This window comes from Herpailurus yagouaroundi, unplaced genomic scaffold (genome assembly GCF_014898765.1).
Source record: "Herpailurus yagouaroundi ecotype Mexico unplaced genomic scaffold, PumYag 29, whole genome shotgun sequence".
NCBI classification, from domain to species: domain Eukaryota; kingdom Metazoa; phylum Chordata; class Mammalia; order Carnivora; family Felidae; genus Herpailurus; species Herpailurus yagouaroundi.
In genome coordinates, this window is record NW_024412377.1 from 15,087,347 (window position 1) to 15,106,372 (window position 19,026).

At 33.8% G+C, this 19,026-nt stretch overlaps 1 protein-coding gene across 8 annotated transcripts in view; it reads right to left on the bottom strand.

The window, feature by feature from the left end:
- CDH18 (cadherin 18) overlaps positions 1–19,026 on the bottom strand; it is a 1,020,275-nt gene that overhangs the window by 20,073 nt on the left and 981,176 nt on the right. For all 8 annotated transcript variants that reach the window (XR_005796617.1, XM_040494419.1, XM_040494422.1 and 5 more), the window contains one exon: positions 8,694–8,811. Coding sequence is in view for 7 of the 8 variants with exons in the window: in XM_040494419.1 (XP_040350353.1) it covers positions 8,694–8,811 (118 nt within the window). In the remaining variant the exon portion in view is untranslated. The remainder of the gene's footprint in view (positions 1–8,693; positions 8,812–19,026) is intronic.

The window sequence follows — 19,026 nt, forward strand, 5'->3', positions numbered from 1 at the left end:
ATATCTCTCTCTCTTTCTCTCTCTCAAAAACAAATACATTAACAATAAAAAAAAGAAACATATTTTCTCGTTTGCAAGAGACAAAGAGAGATAGAGAGGGAGAGAAAGAGCGAGATAGAGAGAGAGTTGGGGGGCAAAGGGAAAAGGATAGAGTCTTCAGAATGCTCCACATTCAGCATGGAGCACAATGTGACAATGTGGGGTTCGATCTCACAATCATGAGATCATGACCTGAGCTGAAATCAATAGTCAGAGGCTTAACTGACTGAGCCATCCAGGCACCCCAAGAAAGATTATTATTTTCTACACTATAATTATTGCTCATAAATGTGATTAAACACTACACTTAGATTGTTATTTTTGTTTGATGCTTAATTATATATTGTTCATTTAATACTTTGTCTTTACCTTTTCAGACATTTATTCTTATTTTCATTTGACTGCTTTAGCTCCAGATATTTTATCAATGGAACATTATTAAATTGATAGATTTTTTAAATGTTTATTTATTTTTGAGACAGAGAGAGACAGAGAATGAGTGGGGAGGGGCAGAGAGAGAGGGAGACACAGAATGGGAAGCAGGCTCCAGGCTCTGAGCCATCAGCCCAGAGCCCGACGTGGGGCTCGAACTCCCGAACGGTGAGATCATGACCTGAGCCGAAGTCGGACGCTTAACCGACTGAGCCACCCAGGCGCCCCTATAATTAATAGATTTTATATTTAATATTATAGTAATTATATTAAATACTGAGGTATTCAGTATTTTAAAATACATTTCCCTGATTGTCACATGAGTATCCTAACAGGATATCCTAACAGGAAGAGGATTATCTTATTGTAGTTCTTTTTTTCAAGTGTCACTAAAAAAAGATCCATCGACTATTAGCTCGTTATTTTGCAAATAAGTACTTCAGCACCGTTTATTATCTTTATAATTTAATTTCATTGGAAACTGGTAAAATTATTTCCTTGTCTGTCGAGTTAGGGAATTTCTCTGGGATAGTTACGTATTCTTCCCACCTAAAACTCAAATGTTTCTTTACTCAGAGTAATTTATTTGGATTCTTCATATTATTTTTCCATCTATGTATTTACTTTTTAGTTACCTTCAGTGTGCCCCTTAAAACATGTAGCCCTTCGTATGTGATTTCAAATTCTTTATATTTTCATCTCTCTTAAAAATTACAAAATAGTAATAATTGTGTCCATATCTCCATTTTACAAAGGAGGAAACAGACACACCGAGAACAAGGATTTGGTGGTGGTCCCACACATAATTAGCAGAGAAACCAGGTTTCAAATAGAGCCAACCTATTTCCAGAGTCAAACTCTAAAACTTTCTTCTTTGTTTTTCCTCTTATTTTTTTTAACAGATATTTACTTAAAGTTTCCTCTGTATCAGGCACCGTGGTAGGAGTGAGGAATACAGCAGTTAAATAAGTCAGACAAAATTGCTTGTATGCCTGGATTTTATAGTCTAAATGGGGAGAGAACCCACCCTGTGACAAGTGTTGTGATGAGGGAAGTTCCAGTTATCATATAACCATTTGTCATTGAACACAAAATGGATTTTTTTCTGTCTAATGACTGCTGGGTATTGGGTGTTGGGTAGCCAAAGTCCTGGCTAATTTTCTCTTAAGGGCATTACATTTTTCCAGTTATGTTTTGAGTGTGGATGGAGTCAGGATTACCAAGACTTTTGGGAAAAGAGGGAAGTGATTGAAGCTTGACAGATGATAGAAATCAGGAGAGACGGCAAAATTCCATAAGACTCAAAAGAGCAGGAGGCGTCCAAGGACACTGACATCACCTCTCAACTCCCTTGTGAGAATGAGAGGAAAGCAGTGTCCTCTTGGGCAGTGTTCCTTCTTTGTCCATCTTTCTGATTACCGATTCCATTTTAAGCAGAGGCTATTTGAGTTTTATCACCTTACCAGAAATTTTAAATTGGCAATGTTTTCATGTGTCCACTCAAAAAGTCTTTGTCAGATATTTAAGTATGGTTTTCTCTTTCTCACATTAGGTGCATCCCAATATATGCTAACTGCCTCTCTTTCATCCTGCTTGACCCTTGCAATGTCCTGTGATCTTCTGCTGAGGGAAGTCCTTTGAGCTCCAATTCCCAGTGATTTCTCCAACACAGTAAGAAGTGGTGAGTAGAGCTGGGCCAGTATTTATATATTTTCTTGTGAATCTCAATGCCTCTCTGCTTTGGAAGTGACTTTCAGGATCCATCCGCAGACCAAGTTTATTTAGCTCTACATTGTTATCCTAGCAAATATTTGGAAGAATGAGCCTGAAATATATTTTTAGTCTGCAATTTCTTTTGTCTATTATTCCTTTCAAATATCTGCTAAGCTGGGCTCCTTTTTCACCATACTCTGTTCACCCTTACTTTTGCTACTATCTTTGAGTACATGGTAATTTGGGAGAAGGGCTATAGCGGGAATGGGGGAGTAATGGAAAACAAAACCCAGAAAAACACAAAAAAGTCAGTGGAAGTGATACCTGGCACAGAGTGACAATGTTACCCAGGTCAACTTACATATAGCTTAAGTCAGGCACTTGCAAAAAAAAAAAAAAAAAAAGAGAAAGAAAAGAGAAAAACCAACTGTCTGGGTTTACACTCACTATATTCATCTTTATAATGTCTAGATATCTGTTAGGATATGTCCTCTCTTCTGTTTCTGCTAATTACATACCTCCATCATCTTCTTTTTCAATACATTTTTGCTTTTCTTAATCCTTTACTATTTATTTGCATTTTATTAACAGATGACTAATTGAGTTTATCATTAAAATTAGATTTAATTTATAGATTAATATGAAAATTTAAGTGCTCTGATTAAGTAATTTGGTAAATATATTATTTTGGGGTGTGTTTTTATATTTTCAGTAACATTGCTCTTTATATAGAATAAACTTGAAAATTATGTATTGATTTTTTTCCTCTAATGATTTTAGAAGGGTTTGTGCTAATTTGCTCGATTTGTTTTTGCCATTTTAAATTGTACCTGATTTACCATTTATTCATATATATTTTTTTAATTAATTAATTTATTTGAGAGAGGCAGAGACACTGTAAGAAGGGAAGGGGCAGAGAGAGGGAGAGAAAGAATCTTGGAGTAGGCTGAGTACTTCCAGTGTAGAGCTCTACGCAGGGCTCAAACTCATGAAACCTGGAGATCATGACCTGACCCGACACCAAGCGTCAATGCTTAGCTGACTGAGTCACCCAAGTGCCCTTGTAGTTTGGGTTTTTTTTTTTTTTTTTTTTTTTATATAGGAAATCGATCCATTTGGGGCATTTGCTAGTATTCAAAAATGTTGGCAAAACATCCCATTACTATGCAAGGTGTTTCTGTAGACTGTCTTACATTTTCCTATAGACAATTTCATCATCTGTTAACAAGGATAATCTTGTGTTTTGTTTCTATTTATCATGGTTACGTTTTTCTCTTTGAAGTGAGAATATTTTTATTTTTACAATGCTGATTAGTTGTAGTGACTGTAGGTGTCCTGAGACCAGAAGAGTTGCTTAGATGAACCTATCAGAAACCTACCAGAATGTGCTCCTTCGTAAACATGTGAGCTGAATAAATGTCTTATTTTAGACCCCATGGATCATGGGTTTTCTTTTTTTTTTTTTAATTTTTTTTTCAACGTTTATTTATTTTTGGGACAGAGAGAGACAGAGCATGAACAGGGGGAGGGGCAGAGAGAGAGGGAGACACAGAATTGGAAACAGGCTCTAGGCTCTGAGCCATCAGCCCAGAGCCTGACGCGGGGCTCGAACTCACGGACCGCGAGATCGTGACCTGGCTGAAGTCAGACGCTTAACCGACTGCGCCACCCAGGCGTCCCTGGGTTTTCTTTTTTTCAGCAATAGTTGTTTCTTTTGAAGCAATGGGTAAATATTTCCAACTTTTTATATAAATTTCCTATCTCATTTTGAATTTGGTACACCTCTTCTAAGCAGCATATTTATATACAGCTTTGATGAAAAATGATATTTAATCCGATTATGACTACAATATGTTTGAATTTATTTCTACTTTCTTCTTTCATTTTCTATGCTTTCACTTTCCATCTTTTATTCTCCTTTCTGGCCTTGTGCTCCATTGATAAAATAAGCTTTTTTATTTAACTTTCTGAAAATCCTTCCTTGCTTTGGAAATCACAGACTTTTATTCTGCTAATTTAGCATTTACTCTTCAAGCTTTAACATATGAAATAAAACATGAATTACAAGATTTTTTTCTTCTTTATTATATTCTGCAGAGATTCTGAAGGCAAAGATTAATGCGACATTTGTCAAAATGTCAGTAGCGAACAGTAAAAACTTATTTTTTATACATTGGAAAAAATTCTTAACTAAGGGGTCCTCCTTGATTTTAGATAGCTTACCATTTTTAACTAAATCTAGGAAAGGTTATTGAAAATAGCAAATTATTTTCCTTCAGCATTTTGAGCACGTGGTTTTTGTCAACCTCTTTCAGCTTTAAAAAAAAATTAGGGGCACTTGGGTGGCTCAGTCAGATAAGCTTCTGACTTTGACTCAAGTCATGATCTCATGGTTCATGAGTTTGAGCACTGCATCAGGCTCTGTGCTGACAGCTCAGAGCCTGGAGCCTGCTTCCGATTCTGTGTCGCACTCTCTCTTCACCCCTGCCCCGTTCACACTGGTCTCTCTCTTTCAAAAATAAATAAACATTAAAGAAAATTTAAAAAAAATTAACACAGGAATCTACTTTAAATCTAATTCTCATTGTTTTTAATTATTCTGCATTTTGTCTTTGATACTGTAAAGATTTTTCTCTTTATCTTTGAGGTTTAACAGGGTTTTTTTTAAATTTTTTTTTTAATTTATTTTTGAGAAAGAGACAGAGAGTCTCTCTGTGGGAGGGGAGGGGCAGAGAGAGGGAGACACAGAATCAGAAGCAGGTTTTGAGCTGTCAGCACAGAGCCCAAAGTGGGGCTCAAACTCGTGTACCTCAAGATCGTGACCTGAGCCAAAGTAGGACACTTAACTGACTGAACCACCAACGCGCCCCTGAGATTTACCAGTTTTAAAGTGTCATATCCAAGCGAAGATTTGATTTTGTGCTTGGCTTTGGTGTTTTTTGTTCATTGTAAGGACACATCTATTTTCAATAGGAGAAACTGTCAAGTAATTTTACCTATCTATATTGTTGATTGCTATAATGTCTTCTTAATTCTTCTAGGCACGTTATACTCCATATCTGCTAAGTGTTCTTATGCATTTTTAAAGTTTTGATCTACCTGAGCTTTTTTGCTTGAATTAATGAATTTTACATTTGACTTGTTAAACTTTCTTTGTGTCCTGTCTAGAGGTAATGCTGCCTAGTAATTTCTGTTGTTCTGTCTTTATATCTGTGTCTATGTGTATGTGTATACATATACGTATATTGTATATGTTTACATACAGGTATATGTCTTTGTAATTACAGTATAAACTTAAGAATATAAACATATATATGTAGTTTTATACATACCTAAATATCTATAAATTTCTATATGTACTTCTGTATATATGTATGTAATACATATGTAGTTCTGTATATATGTAATTTCTATATGTAGTTCTTTTCTATATATTCAATAACTATAGTTGTATATGTTTATATATAATTACATATATAAAACTGAATTATTGTACGCTTCTTATATGGTTCTATATACTTTTTTATATATGCAAAAACTATAGTTTTATTTTGATAAGGATTTAATTAATTCATTGATTTCATAGGGATTTTTAAATTGTTTTCATACACACTTGTTTTCTTTCATTGTCTCATTTCACTTAATTGCTTCTTGGTCTTGTTGTAAACATGTTATTTTTTTTTTTTAATTTTGAGAATCCTAAATATACTTTTATTAAAATATTTTCTGATCACTTATGTGTTTTGTATTATTCACAGTAAATTCACTTTCTGACTTATTTTTTTATTTCATTGTCTACCTTTTAATGTGTTGATCTGCGGGCTTAGAGTAAACAATAATATATACACTTCTCTCTTATTTTGGAAATCTCTTTGTCTCTCTATTCAGTCTTTACCATTTAGTAGTTTGGGAGATGCTACTAAACCAAAGGCTTCCTGATCATCCATCCTGGCTCGGAGGCTAGGTCTGCCTTCCACCGTTCCCTGGTGTACTTTTGTGTAAGCAGTGAGTGCCTGTGCACGCGCACGTGCATGCTCGCTCACACACACACACACACACACACACACACACACACACACTAATTTTCATTGTCTTTGTTTCTTTTAGATATATTTTGTATGTTCTGGGGGCATATAAATGCTAAGCTACCAGGATTCAGCAGGCTTAGATTGTTAATATTTATATTTACTCTTTTTATTTTTGTGCTGGTTGTTGTCCAGAGAATTATTTATGCACTTGTGAACATATATATGTATGAGTGCGTTCATTTTGGTATGGCTATTCTGTTTTTAATTTCATCTTTACATATTATTATCCATCACTGTCTTGTGTTTATAGAAAAGGCCATCTTTACATATGGTATCACTAACTCTCCCAAAATTCCAGAGTGGGTATTTTAAAGCATAATTTATGGATGTAAAAGCTGAGGCTCGGAAAGTTTAGGTGGCTTATCTAGCATAATCAAATCGGCTTGCCATAAGTTCATGCTTTCTGCTATGCACCTGAGTTTTTTTTTTCTAAAAACTGCTGTTTTACCTATCCAAAAGAAAGTTTCCTGTGTTATTTAGAATTTTATCAATTCCCAGCATTTAAAAAAATAATCTTACAAATATATTAAAACATCTTTATCCCTACACAACTGTCCATAGGCCTCACATGTTTGACAAAGCATTCGTATGTATGTTTAAAACAAACGTTAAAAAGCTTACATTGAAAAATGTTTGTTCCCAAAAATAAATAAACGTTGAAAAAAAATTAAAAAAAAAAAAAGAAAAATGTTTGTATGTATGTTTAAAAATGTTAAAAAAATTACATTTAAAACAAATGTAAAAATATGTACATCAGCACCATAAATCCTTTCAAGAGTGTATATATTTGAGGGAAATTATTTCCTACCACTGGTGAGTCAAATGATTGAATTAAGCCCTTTTGAATGTAGCCATTCATTAAATTCACAAATTCCAGATATAGTATTTTTGTCTGCGGATTTTTAATCACTGAGTGGGTCTCAACAATATTAAAATTCTCCTGTTTTTAAAAATATTTTTGGACTTATACTTACATGGGTTAAATAACTTGAATGCCCATCTTTAAATCCAGGTCAAATTTTCATTCTATCATCAAATGAAAATTACTTAAAAATATAAAATAAAATCCTTATTGGAATGTAAAAACAAACAACTGAAATATATAGATAGATATAGATATAGATATAGATATCTAGATATGATTGTAATCTAAGGCAGAAAGTTGAATGCTCTCCAAATTTTGCAAATATTGAAATATGGGAAATAGTAATAGATTTTTTTTACATATTTAACATACTTACATTAAATATATTTGGGATTGTAGAATGGAATATTCAAATGCAAATAAATGTACAATAATCAACTAATACAATATTTCAGATACAAACATGCACAAATATTTATTCTCATACATAGAGCTGACTATAGGGTAGTTAAAATGAGAGACAATCAAGCTTTGTATTTTCATATGAATCTTGCTATGGCCACATGTACAATTTGGTCTTCTTGTTATGATAATATAAAGAAGGAATTAGGAATGATGGAAATAATGTTTTAGTGAGTTGACATTAAGTAACAGCATTTTTTTTTTTTTTTTTTGGTGTTTGAAAATCCTTTTCCCTGAAGTGTATAGAGAGGAAATTATATGTTTACTCTTAAGTGGATGCACTGTTGTTTCTTTAAAAGGATTCTGAGGCAAGTGTTAAATTCCAAAAGTAGCATATTCAGATAAACATGATCAAAGATAGTTTGGGGTAAGAAGAAAGTTGATACAAATCAGAACACTGCACATAGAGAATGACTTAGTGTTTCCTTTACATACAGAAGATTGATTTTTACAGGACCTGGAGAAATCTACCAAACAGGGAATCTAAATCATGGTGAATCTTCTCTAGGTACTAGATTATGGTGTTCTTTCTTTTCCCACACAATACAGAAGTTTAAGCAAAAGTAATTCCAAATTTACAAAATATTCTGCAATTATGCATATTTTCTACCCATAGTTTGAAAAATATTCATAATAACAAGAGGAAATATAATTTGTACACCACATTATGATAGCCTTGCTAATGCAAGATGAATTCAAACGTTGCATTTCCTTTCCTGACTGTCCCTAGGACATATTTTTCATTTTTCCTAATTTAAAATTTTTCTACCTCCTAGCAATTGCAAGCAGCTCTCATAAATATGTTTGTCAGCTAAGATTTCTCTTAAAATTTGCCCAAGAGCATATTACATGTACATTTCTTGTTTAAAGGAATGCTTCTGAATAAACTCAATGAAAGTTATTTGTACATATGGCTCAATTTTAAATATAAGCTATTCACAGATCATAACACATTAACATCAAACTGACTTTGAATGCGGATTTGCAAGCTGTTCATGGGTATGTAAAAATAAAACAAAACTGCTCAGGCCTATTCCATATTAAGTCAAAGCAGATCTCACATAGATTAAAAAGTATATGTAATTCGTGTTCACCTTCATTGTCCTTCAGAGTGAAGTTTGGGTTTATAGACAGGCGTTCATCAAGAAAGAAGTTAAACCTTGGTCCATTTGCAAAATCATCTTTATCAGTAGCACTGATGGTATGAATAACCTAAAGAGAGAAAGCAAATACTAAATAGTAAACTTAATTTTGCTTATTCCTTTGATTTTAATTATATTTGTCATCACAAAAGGATTTTAAAAAGCCCCCTTGACCCACCTTGCCCACTTTCAAATTTAACTAATAAACGTACCAGCTAATTGGCTCTGTCTTATATGAGATTTTAGGAAACACATTACAGTATAATTTATAATCATTCACACTTTATTTTCTAGCATAGCACAGACATTTATTTATTATTATTATTTTTTCTTTATCACCCACAGTACCTTGGGCCAATTAGTCGCAAAATTTTGTATGGATACCTGTTTGGGGAAACATGAGTATCATGTGTACAAATATAAATATCCTAGTGTTCATGTACAACAGATTTGTGGTGCTCCTGGTTCTCAGTACATGCAAACACAGTGGAGTCATACTGTTTTTATTGTTTCGGGGAACTTTTGAGAGCATGATCTAGCCCCTCTATTTTACAGATAAGGATCGGAGACCCTAAAGGATTGTGATGGGACTCCTAACCGTTAAAATAGTAGCAAAGGCAAAACCAGACCACTCCGAGTTTTATGGAATACTTCTCATATACGGTGCTTGGGAGAAAGCAGTCTAAAATTTGGAGTCTGTGCATTATATAGCAGACAATGTTTGAATACATAAATAAAACATTCCAGGTGACCGAAGAACAGAATACAAATCCCAATAGCTGTAGACGTTACACTCTTAAGGAGGAAATGGCCAAACCAATAAGCAGGACAATATTCTCCTCTTTTAAAACTTTGTATCCTAATGCTTAGGTATCTTTCATCTATCCCTTCCTTAGATAAATTAAGAACAAAGAGAGCAACAAGAAGCTTGTGAAAGAGTGTGTCCTATATGGGAAATATAGTGTGTTCATTCAAAAATTGTTACGATTTCTAAAAACATCTTACTCAATTTCATCCCATTTCCATCTTTTCTGAGTGAAAGAATACACCAGTATGTGCAACAGTTAAAATGGAAATTCCTGTCCAAGTATTGAGCCCATTAGTGGGTCTGGCAAATGAGGACGAATATAAAAGTCCTAAAAAGGAATCATCAGTGGCAGTGACACCAGAAAAGCATGTGTCCACACGCATTTCATTGCCAAAAGTGCTTCAGGCAATAGAAGTGATCCATTTCGTCCATATATGCATGCGGCTCTCACCCTGGCATCCTTGTTCAAGATGTACTTTCTCAGAAAGAAATCCTAGGTAAAGCCTCCTCCTTCCAGCCCACCTATTCCAAGAAGTCTCTATCATTCATCACTTCTTTCCTTCCCTTCACGCTATTACTTTATGAACTGAAAAATCTACGTATCTCCTTGATGTTTGCCTTCTTTTCCATCTAAAGCACAGCTACTCTCTGGATAGATCGTTCTTCCCTTGCTATTGGCTTTTGGCTTGATAGGAGAATAAATTGATGGATAATCAGAAACAATCTGACAACTTTTCTCAAGTGCATGAAAAGCTCCATGGAGGTCAGAGAATGTGTAGTATAATCTGAAGAACAGACCTACATTCTGTACATATCAGGTACTTAATATAAAACTGAAATAAAACTACCAAATTTTCAAGATTGTTTTCAGGGTAACATAATGTAAATGTACATTTTTTTTTCTTTTGGAAAAGAAATGTCCTATCTCCCCCTACACTTTGTTCATGGTCATTCTCTAATTCTGAGTCCTATTATGCTGATGATAGCTCAAAACCTACGGACACATTTTCAAGTTCATTTCTTATCCTAGAATGTGATTCTGGAAGATAGTGACAGAGAACACTCAATTTAAACCAACTAAATTATTTTATGTTTCCTCTTATTACTTCTTTGGGACAATTATTTTTTTCTCATTTGAAACTAATTTATACATTATTTTAAATTTCCTTCATGTGTTTATACTTAAGTTTATTCTATTTATTGAGCACTGATATAATCTATATTTTATCTTTCCTGTCTTACTGTTATCTTTAGCAAAATGTACTTTCCATTTTTATACCAGTAATTTCAAATCTGCATTTGCCAGGAAGCTCACTGTAGCAAATTTATCTTCCTCAAAGATTTCTCGATCTCATGTCCATAGCAAATGATGATGAGCTGATTACCACATTTTGTTTAAGAGGGAACCATGCATCTTGAATTCCTACAGAATTGTTGCTGACACATCTACACTTAAATATTTTTCCATACTTCTGAAAAATGCCTCCAAAACCATAGAATGTCGCTCTAATTTCATCTAGAACTCTGAGATATTCTGTTGATGCGAGAAGGTATATTCAATTTTTCTGTTTACTGATTACCTTTTTTTCTTTCAGTAGTAAATAGATTTCCATTTATTGTTTCCTTGGACTTTTATTAGTAAACACAGCTCAGAAGGTAACATGTTTGGGGCTCCTGGGTGGCTCAGTCTGTTAAGCGTCTGACTTTTGATTTTAGCTCAGCTCATGATCTCAGGGTTAGTGAGACTGAGTCCAGCCTCAGGCTCTGCACTGTCAGTGCAGAGCCTGCTGGGGATTCTCTCTCTCTCTCTCTCTTTCCCTCTCTCTCTTCCTCTCTCTGTTCTTCCCCTGCTCGTGTTCATGCTCCCTCTCTCTCTCAAAATATAAATAAACTTAAAAAAAAAAGACGCTAACATGTTTGTGATTTTTAAAAGATTTAAGTGTCTAGATATCTAGATAAGTGCCATGTATCTGTCATTAATATTTTCTATTCTTTTGTCAGTAATGATTTATCTACACTCTGCTACCTGTGACGTTTGCTCAATTTGTTGGTGATGTACAATCCATTAACAATTTGCTTTCTCTCACTCCTTTTAACTGAAATTAGATGTTTCCTATCATATGCATACTATGTAATTAGTGCATAAATTCTTTGATTATTTTGAAAGATCTGAGAGAAGCAGTTACAGATTTATTCTACTAAAGGGAGGGAGAGTCCAAGTTGATAGTTGGTGTTTACTAAATAAATATATTCCTCTGTTTAAATGTGTTTTCCATAGTCTATTACTTCTTGAGTACTTTATTAAGGGGAAAAAATCAAACGAGTCAGTGTCACGGATTTATACAAATAATGTAGTCTTCTGTTAGGTAAATGAGGTAATCCTAACTAAACATTTAAAGTAAAAGAACGTTCTGTGGAACACACTGTATCTTCTTTAAAGTAATCAATGAATTTGCTTTATAATATAATCTCACATGGGAGCATATATTTATTTAATAACAATACCAACCTTTGTTAGTTCAACGAGGTTGATCTTTGTAAAATCTAAGTGTAAGATGTCTGCTGATCTAGGTACATTTTTCATACAAAGTTATATTGTTAATAATTGACACGTTGGATGGAGGGAGGCTGGTATCAGACAATACATTTTTTTTAACAGATGTTATATTTCCTAAGTTTGCTGCTAATGAAATACACATACAAACACGGGAAAATTTGGTATAAATAAGCTAGAAATCGTCCTCATCATTTATGTTTCAGTTTTTATGTGTAGGCCCATCTCATTTATTTTGAATTCACTTTACTTTGGGAACTGACTTCAAATTTCATGCATGCATGATTTTCTTTAGTATTTTTTTTCATGCAAGGTACTTAAAAGATTTTTTTTCAGAACAGGGAACTATATTAACTCAGAGAAATATATTGTTGTATTTCAGGTGTATTGATACCTGAATCAACCTGAACTCTGCTGTTATATGTGGTTTAAACCTCTGCTTCACAAAAGATGAATCTCTTTGCCATGGCCACATGCTGTTTTATGTAGATGCACAGCATCCATAATAAAAATGTCTGTAATTCTAAAAGTGATTGTTATAGAAAGAGGAGCCTTGTACAGCTGGGCAATACAAATGTGCTTTGGAAAACTTATTTCACAAATTATTATTTAAATAGAGTTCCCGATTCCTACTCTGCATCAAAACGCACAAAGTTTCTCTAGAAAGTCTATAAACATAAGGTTAAATGAACCAAAACTGCAAAATTAAACAATAGGAAGGTTCAGACCATTTCCCTTGTAATAGGTTAATCATACAAATTGACCATACAGTTTGGCAATGTTGTTTTTTTTTTTTAAATAAGGGTGCAATAAACAATATTTTCTTTTTTTAATTTTTTAATGTTCATTTATTTTAGACAGAGAGAGACAAAGTGTGAGCGGGGAAGGAACAGAGAGAGAAGAAGACACAGAATCTGAAGCAGGCTCCAGGCTCTGAGCTGTCAGCATAGAACATGACACAGGGTTCGAACTCGCGGACTGCAAGATCGTGACCTGAGCCGACGTCAGGCACTCAACCGACTGAGCCACCCAGGCGCCCCAAAAATATTGTCATGTGACTTTATTCCCTTAGTAAAATATTTTAATTCATCTTTGTGAAACAAATGTTTGGAGAAAGAAATGCTCAAGCAATATAAAGAACCCAGCTATTTTATTTTTTTTTTTAATTTTTTTTTTCAACGTTTATTTATTTTTGGGACAGAGAGAGACAGAGCATGAACGGGCGAGGGGCAGAGAGAGAGGGAGACACAGAATCGGAAACAGGCTCCAGGCTCTGAGCCATCAGCCCAGAGCCCGACGCGGGGCTCGAACTCACGGACCGTGAGATCGTGACCTGGCTGAAGTCGACGCTTAACCAACTGTGCCACCCAGGCGCCCCAAGAACCCAGCTATTTTAAAGTGACTTCTAAAATTATGTAATATTAAAGACAAACATGATGCTAGATCTGAATATAGTCTTTAAAGGATAATAAATAGAATCACTTAATGAAATCACATTAGAACTTAGGGGTGCTAAGTCTAGTGATTGATTGTTCTCTGAAAGTAGTAATAGTTGTATGAAGAAAAGGAAAATACTATATACAGGGTTTAGACACCCAGAAAAAAGATACATTTTGTTATAAATTTAGCCTTTTCTAAAAAATGCAACAAATAGCTTTTTCATGCCAGGAGAATAAGGTAATCCACATCTAAAGGAATCTGAGAGTCATCTAGTCATAAAATCTTAGGGTCCTGACATTGCGACATTTTTCTTCATTTTAGAGATGAAGAAAGCATTTATTTATCAATGGCACCCAAATCATTTCTTAGAAAAGCCATAGAGCTTCGGTAGACCGTGTAGAGGGTAAAACAGAGGAGCCAGACTAGCAAAATGGCACTGACAGGAGAGAATGAACTGGAGAAAACGCCTGAGTAAGCTTTCACGTCAACAAAAGGTGGGACATATGGGAAGTCAATGGAAAAAGTCAAGGTCACTGGCCAATATGAAGAGAGTTCAATCCAGGAAACTGATGCTAGTGTTTCAGTTTTGGGAGTGAATGTTCACATTCTCAGGAGCTCAATCAGCTCATCCAAGAGCAAGGACTCAGTGTTGTTTGCCCACGTTTTTCAACGCTTTCACCTGCAAAAGTGACTATGGACTACCAGGTATGAGTTTCTCCTACTACAACATCTCACTGTATCCTATAAATTTTGAAATGACCTTGAAGGAAAAAAAAAATAAAGAAAGTAATATATTACCTAAAAGAAAAAAAAATCTAAAAGTGGCTCATGCCATCATTACTTTATATTTGGACTTTTGAATTTTTATGTCGCAATTCAAATGATCCAATTTTGAATTCTCTGAATAACCTACAAACCAAAGAAACAAAGACTCAGGGAAGGAAATAGCCTAAGTTTACTCAAGGTTGTTATTTATCGATTAGGCAATGGATACCTAAAAAAGGTAACATTTATTTCTGGGCATTTTATTTTTTAACGACATTAAGTGGCATAGTGTTTAAATTTTATTTTCTAATTGTTGGTGACATAAAGAAATACAAGAAATACATTTATATTGACCTTATATTTAGGAAAAGTATTAATTTTATCTACAAATTGTACTAATGCATAGTAGTATCATTGTTGTTATTATTTTTATTATTAATTGGATGTTGAACTTTATCAAAAGCTTCAATTTCCAGTATTGAAATGAATTTTAATATTTTTCCTTTTCATTTGAAAACATTATTTTTTCTGGATTCTCTGAAAACATTTCTTTTATGATATTTCTATGTTCACGAGAGAGAATATCTGTAATTCAAAATATATCCTTGTCAGATTTTAATATTAAAATTATGGAGAAAATAGATTCCCCCTTTAGGTCCTTTTTAATACAATGTTTTTTTTCACTATCATTCCAATTATATGTTTTTAATTTTTATTTCTTAAGTGTTTCTTAGCTTATTCAGAGATGCCCTTATTTCCAATGGATTATTTTACTAGTGAAACTTTTGAATTTGCATTTTAGGATCTAGCTTTGTTTTTTTTGTCATGCAGAAAATAATGAGGCTAATCCTTGGCAAATTATTAAAACTTGCTTTGTGGCCCTGCATACAATAAATTTTTGGTCAATGTTTTCTGTAACTTTCAAAAGAATGCATGATCTGATGTTGTTCAGTGCATTATTCTATACTTGTCATTTAATTATGTTATTAATTATGGTCTTCAATCTTCAGCATCCTTACCAAAATCTTATGTAATTACTCTATCAGTTTCTTGTAAAAGCATAGTAAAGTCTCAATACAATAATGGCTAATCTAGTTTTAAATATTTTTTCTTGTTTTTCATTTTGAGGCAACATTGATAAGTGTATATAAATTTAAAATTGTTATTTCTACCTGGTGCATAAATTGTTTTCATCCCAATGAATGTATCTCTTTATATCTACCAATGTTGTTTGATGAAATGTGTGTGTGTGTGTGTGTGTGTGTGTGTGTGTGTGTGTGTGTGTGTAGTTGCATGAATATGTCTACAGCAAGTATACATATTCAAGTACTTATTCGTTATGTTTTTCTATATGTTTCCTTTCAAATTATTTTCCTCTATCACATTGATTTTACACCTCCTTAAACAATATTTAAATGATTTTTTCTTATCTATTTTGACAATATGTATCTTTTGAGTATTTATGTGATTTTATTTCAACATAAATACTAATGTATACTTTCAGTTTACATCATTTTAATTTTCTTTCTGTTTTATCCATTATTCTATATTTTTTTCTTATTTCTTGATTTTTTTAAAATTGCAAGACCTCTACCTAGCTACTAGAATTTTGTACACTACAACTTGCATCTTATTTTGCCTGTTTTGTGTTAAGAGACCATCTATGTATCAGCAGCAAATATGAGAACTTGTCATTCCAATTTTGAGTTTTACAAACTTCACAGGAATTTCTGGATTATTTTGGAATTACTATTGGTTACAAACGTCACATTTTATTAGGATTATATTTTAGTTTTAAAATAGTCTTTCTAGGGGCACCTGTGTGGCTCAGTCAGTTCAGCATCTGACTCTTGGTTTTGGCTCAGGTAATGACGTCACACTTTGTGAGTTTGGTACACTAGGACAGAGGAGGACGCTGCTTGGGATTCTCTGTCTCCCTCTCTCTCTACCCCTTGCTGTCACCCACTCTCAACTGTGTGCTTCTCTCTCTCAAAAATAAATAAACATGAAAAAAATAAAATAGACTTCTAGAATCTTTGAAAATAGCTCCTATATGAAAATTTTATTTTCCCTATATTTTTGTACTGTAAAATATAATCCAGCAGGATAAAATCACCTGCAACAATTTGGCAAGTATATGAACTATTTTAAAGTGAACAAATGTTTTCATGAACACAGTTAAGATCAAGAAATAGAAAGGTAAACATTGCTGTCTTTAGTATTAAGTATCTCTATTACAATTGCCATTAGCTTGTTGGTTACATGTTCTTTTACTATTTTTATTAGTTAATCTAGAGGTGAGAGCATGCACTGTGGACATACAAAATCTGTTATAAAATCGTAGTTTATCAATTTCTCAAATTTTAAGGATCCCAAATTTAAGGAGTTTAGAATATTTTAACTTTATGTGTCTTTCTCACTTATGATCCCTTGTTGCCATGTGTATGATGCATATTTTAAACTCCAGAAAATGTTCTTTTGATTTCTATTCACTCATTGATAACTGCGTTTTTATGAATATATTTACTGATTGATTTTGTCTTGGAGGTTCCTTGTGACTTAAACTTACCAGTATAGTTATTTGCCTGTTTTTAACCAATATAATTCTGAGACTGTGTCTTACAGGATGGGATTTTCACATTTTGTTGTCCTAACTATGAGTTTTTCCTGTCTTTATTTCTGAGGGGTATTTTTGGTAGAAAAAAGAATTCATGCCTGTCAGTTATTATTTTGCCACTGTTGGGAATTATCTTTTCATTGTTTTCTGGGTTTTATCTTTCTTGTGGAAAAATTAGCTTTTGGTATTATTCTTTTAAAGTTATCTTTTAGGGGTGCCTGGGTGGCTCAGTCTGTTAAGTGTCCAACTTCGGCTCAGGACATGATCTCACGGTCCATGAGCTCAAGCCCCGCATCAGGCTCTATGCTGACAGCTTAGAGCCTGGAACCTGCTTCATTCTGTCTTCCTCTCTCTCTTTACCCTTCTCCCACTCACACTCTGTCTCTCAAAAGTGAATACAGGTTAAAAAAAATTAAAATATATATATATATCTTTTAAAATATTTTTATTTTAAATTAAATTTTCTATTTTTTTTTTTTTGGTAGTCACATATTCATATACAGTTCTAAGAAACACAGAGAGATGCTATGTACCCACTTTTCCCAACTAGGAGCATCTTACAAAACTAGAGTACAGTATTGGGAATACAGATTCTTATTGTAGTTTTAATTCCTGCTTGCCTAATCTTCACTTCAGGTATGGCTAATCTTCTGTTACCAAGAACTGAGAGTCCACATTCAGTGGCTTTATCTTTTATAATCTAAAATTTCCCCTTGAAAGTTTAACATTTTTCTCATTAATTGTACTTTTATAACGAATGTTAAGAAAATAATTTTAGGATGCGTGCACCCACTTCTGACACAATGAATAGGGTTTATTAAATAAATCATTATATATCTGTACCATAAAATTCCTTGCTGTTTTTGAAATGGTGATATAGACAAACACCTAACTATCTGAAGTGATCATCTTAAAATATTATCTATATATTATATAATATATTAATTACTGTTATATTCTAACATAATATGATTAAAATATAATACATTATATAATCTGTAAGTACTTCAGGATACACTTTTCATCCATTTTGTTCTTATCATATTTTCCAATTTTCTTGTGGTCCATGAACGTGGTAAAAAGAGTTGTTCATTTATATATAAACAAATACCTTCTCAGGAGGGCATTGATAACATAAGCAATGATTACTTTAGCACAGTATTGATTGGGCCTTATAAAAAAATAGGCAATGTTTCTCAGTAGTATAATTTTAGGACAAGCTTTAAAATTATTTAAAGTAGGTCTGGACAATATAGTTAGAGTCATTCTGGTTTACCAAAGACAATAAAGGGGAACAAATGACTCGGCTGGACCTAGACCCTAGACCCTTTCTATCTGGATTCACCTGTGACAAACTTTAAGGTGGTCCTCATGGAATTCATGCCTCCATGTAATCCCTTCCCTTGAAGTCTGGATGTGACCTGTGATTCGCCTCTGAGAAACAGATATGGCAAAAATGTTGATATATTATTCACCTGATTGTATTGCACTACATTATATTTTATAAGACTGATTGATAACAGACTTTGCAGATCTCTTCCTATTTGTTTGGTGAAGTAAATGGGCTACATTAGGGAAGCCCACGGAGCAAGAACCGGGGGGCAACATGTCAAGACTCCAGGTAATACTCAAGAGCTGAGGAAAATCCTGAAGCTCTGAGGTCTGTAGCTGAAAGTAATTAAATTCTTCCAATAACCAGGTCAGCTTAGACGCGATCTCAAGCCTCAGGTAAGATCATGGTCCTGATGGATACCTTGATTCCAGTCTTGGGAAAGACCCTGCAAAGATCCAGCTAAGCCATGAACAGACATCTGACCTACAGAAACTCTGAGGTCATAAATAAGAGTTGTTTTAAGATGCTAAGTTTGTGTACTTTGTTATATAACAGAAAACAAACAAACAAACAAACAAACAAATGTATATCACCTGCCAGACTTCTGCTTACTTTATGTGCCACAGCCACACTGGTCTCCCTTCAGAATCACAGTGCTCCTTTAGCCTGTTGCCATGCTACATCCAGACTCGCCACCCAGGTTCAAGCTCTTCTTAACTTCCCCCACTGTCTGTACTCCCTTCATACATAGATTCTCTTCATGTAGTT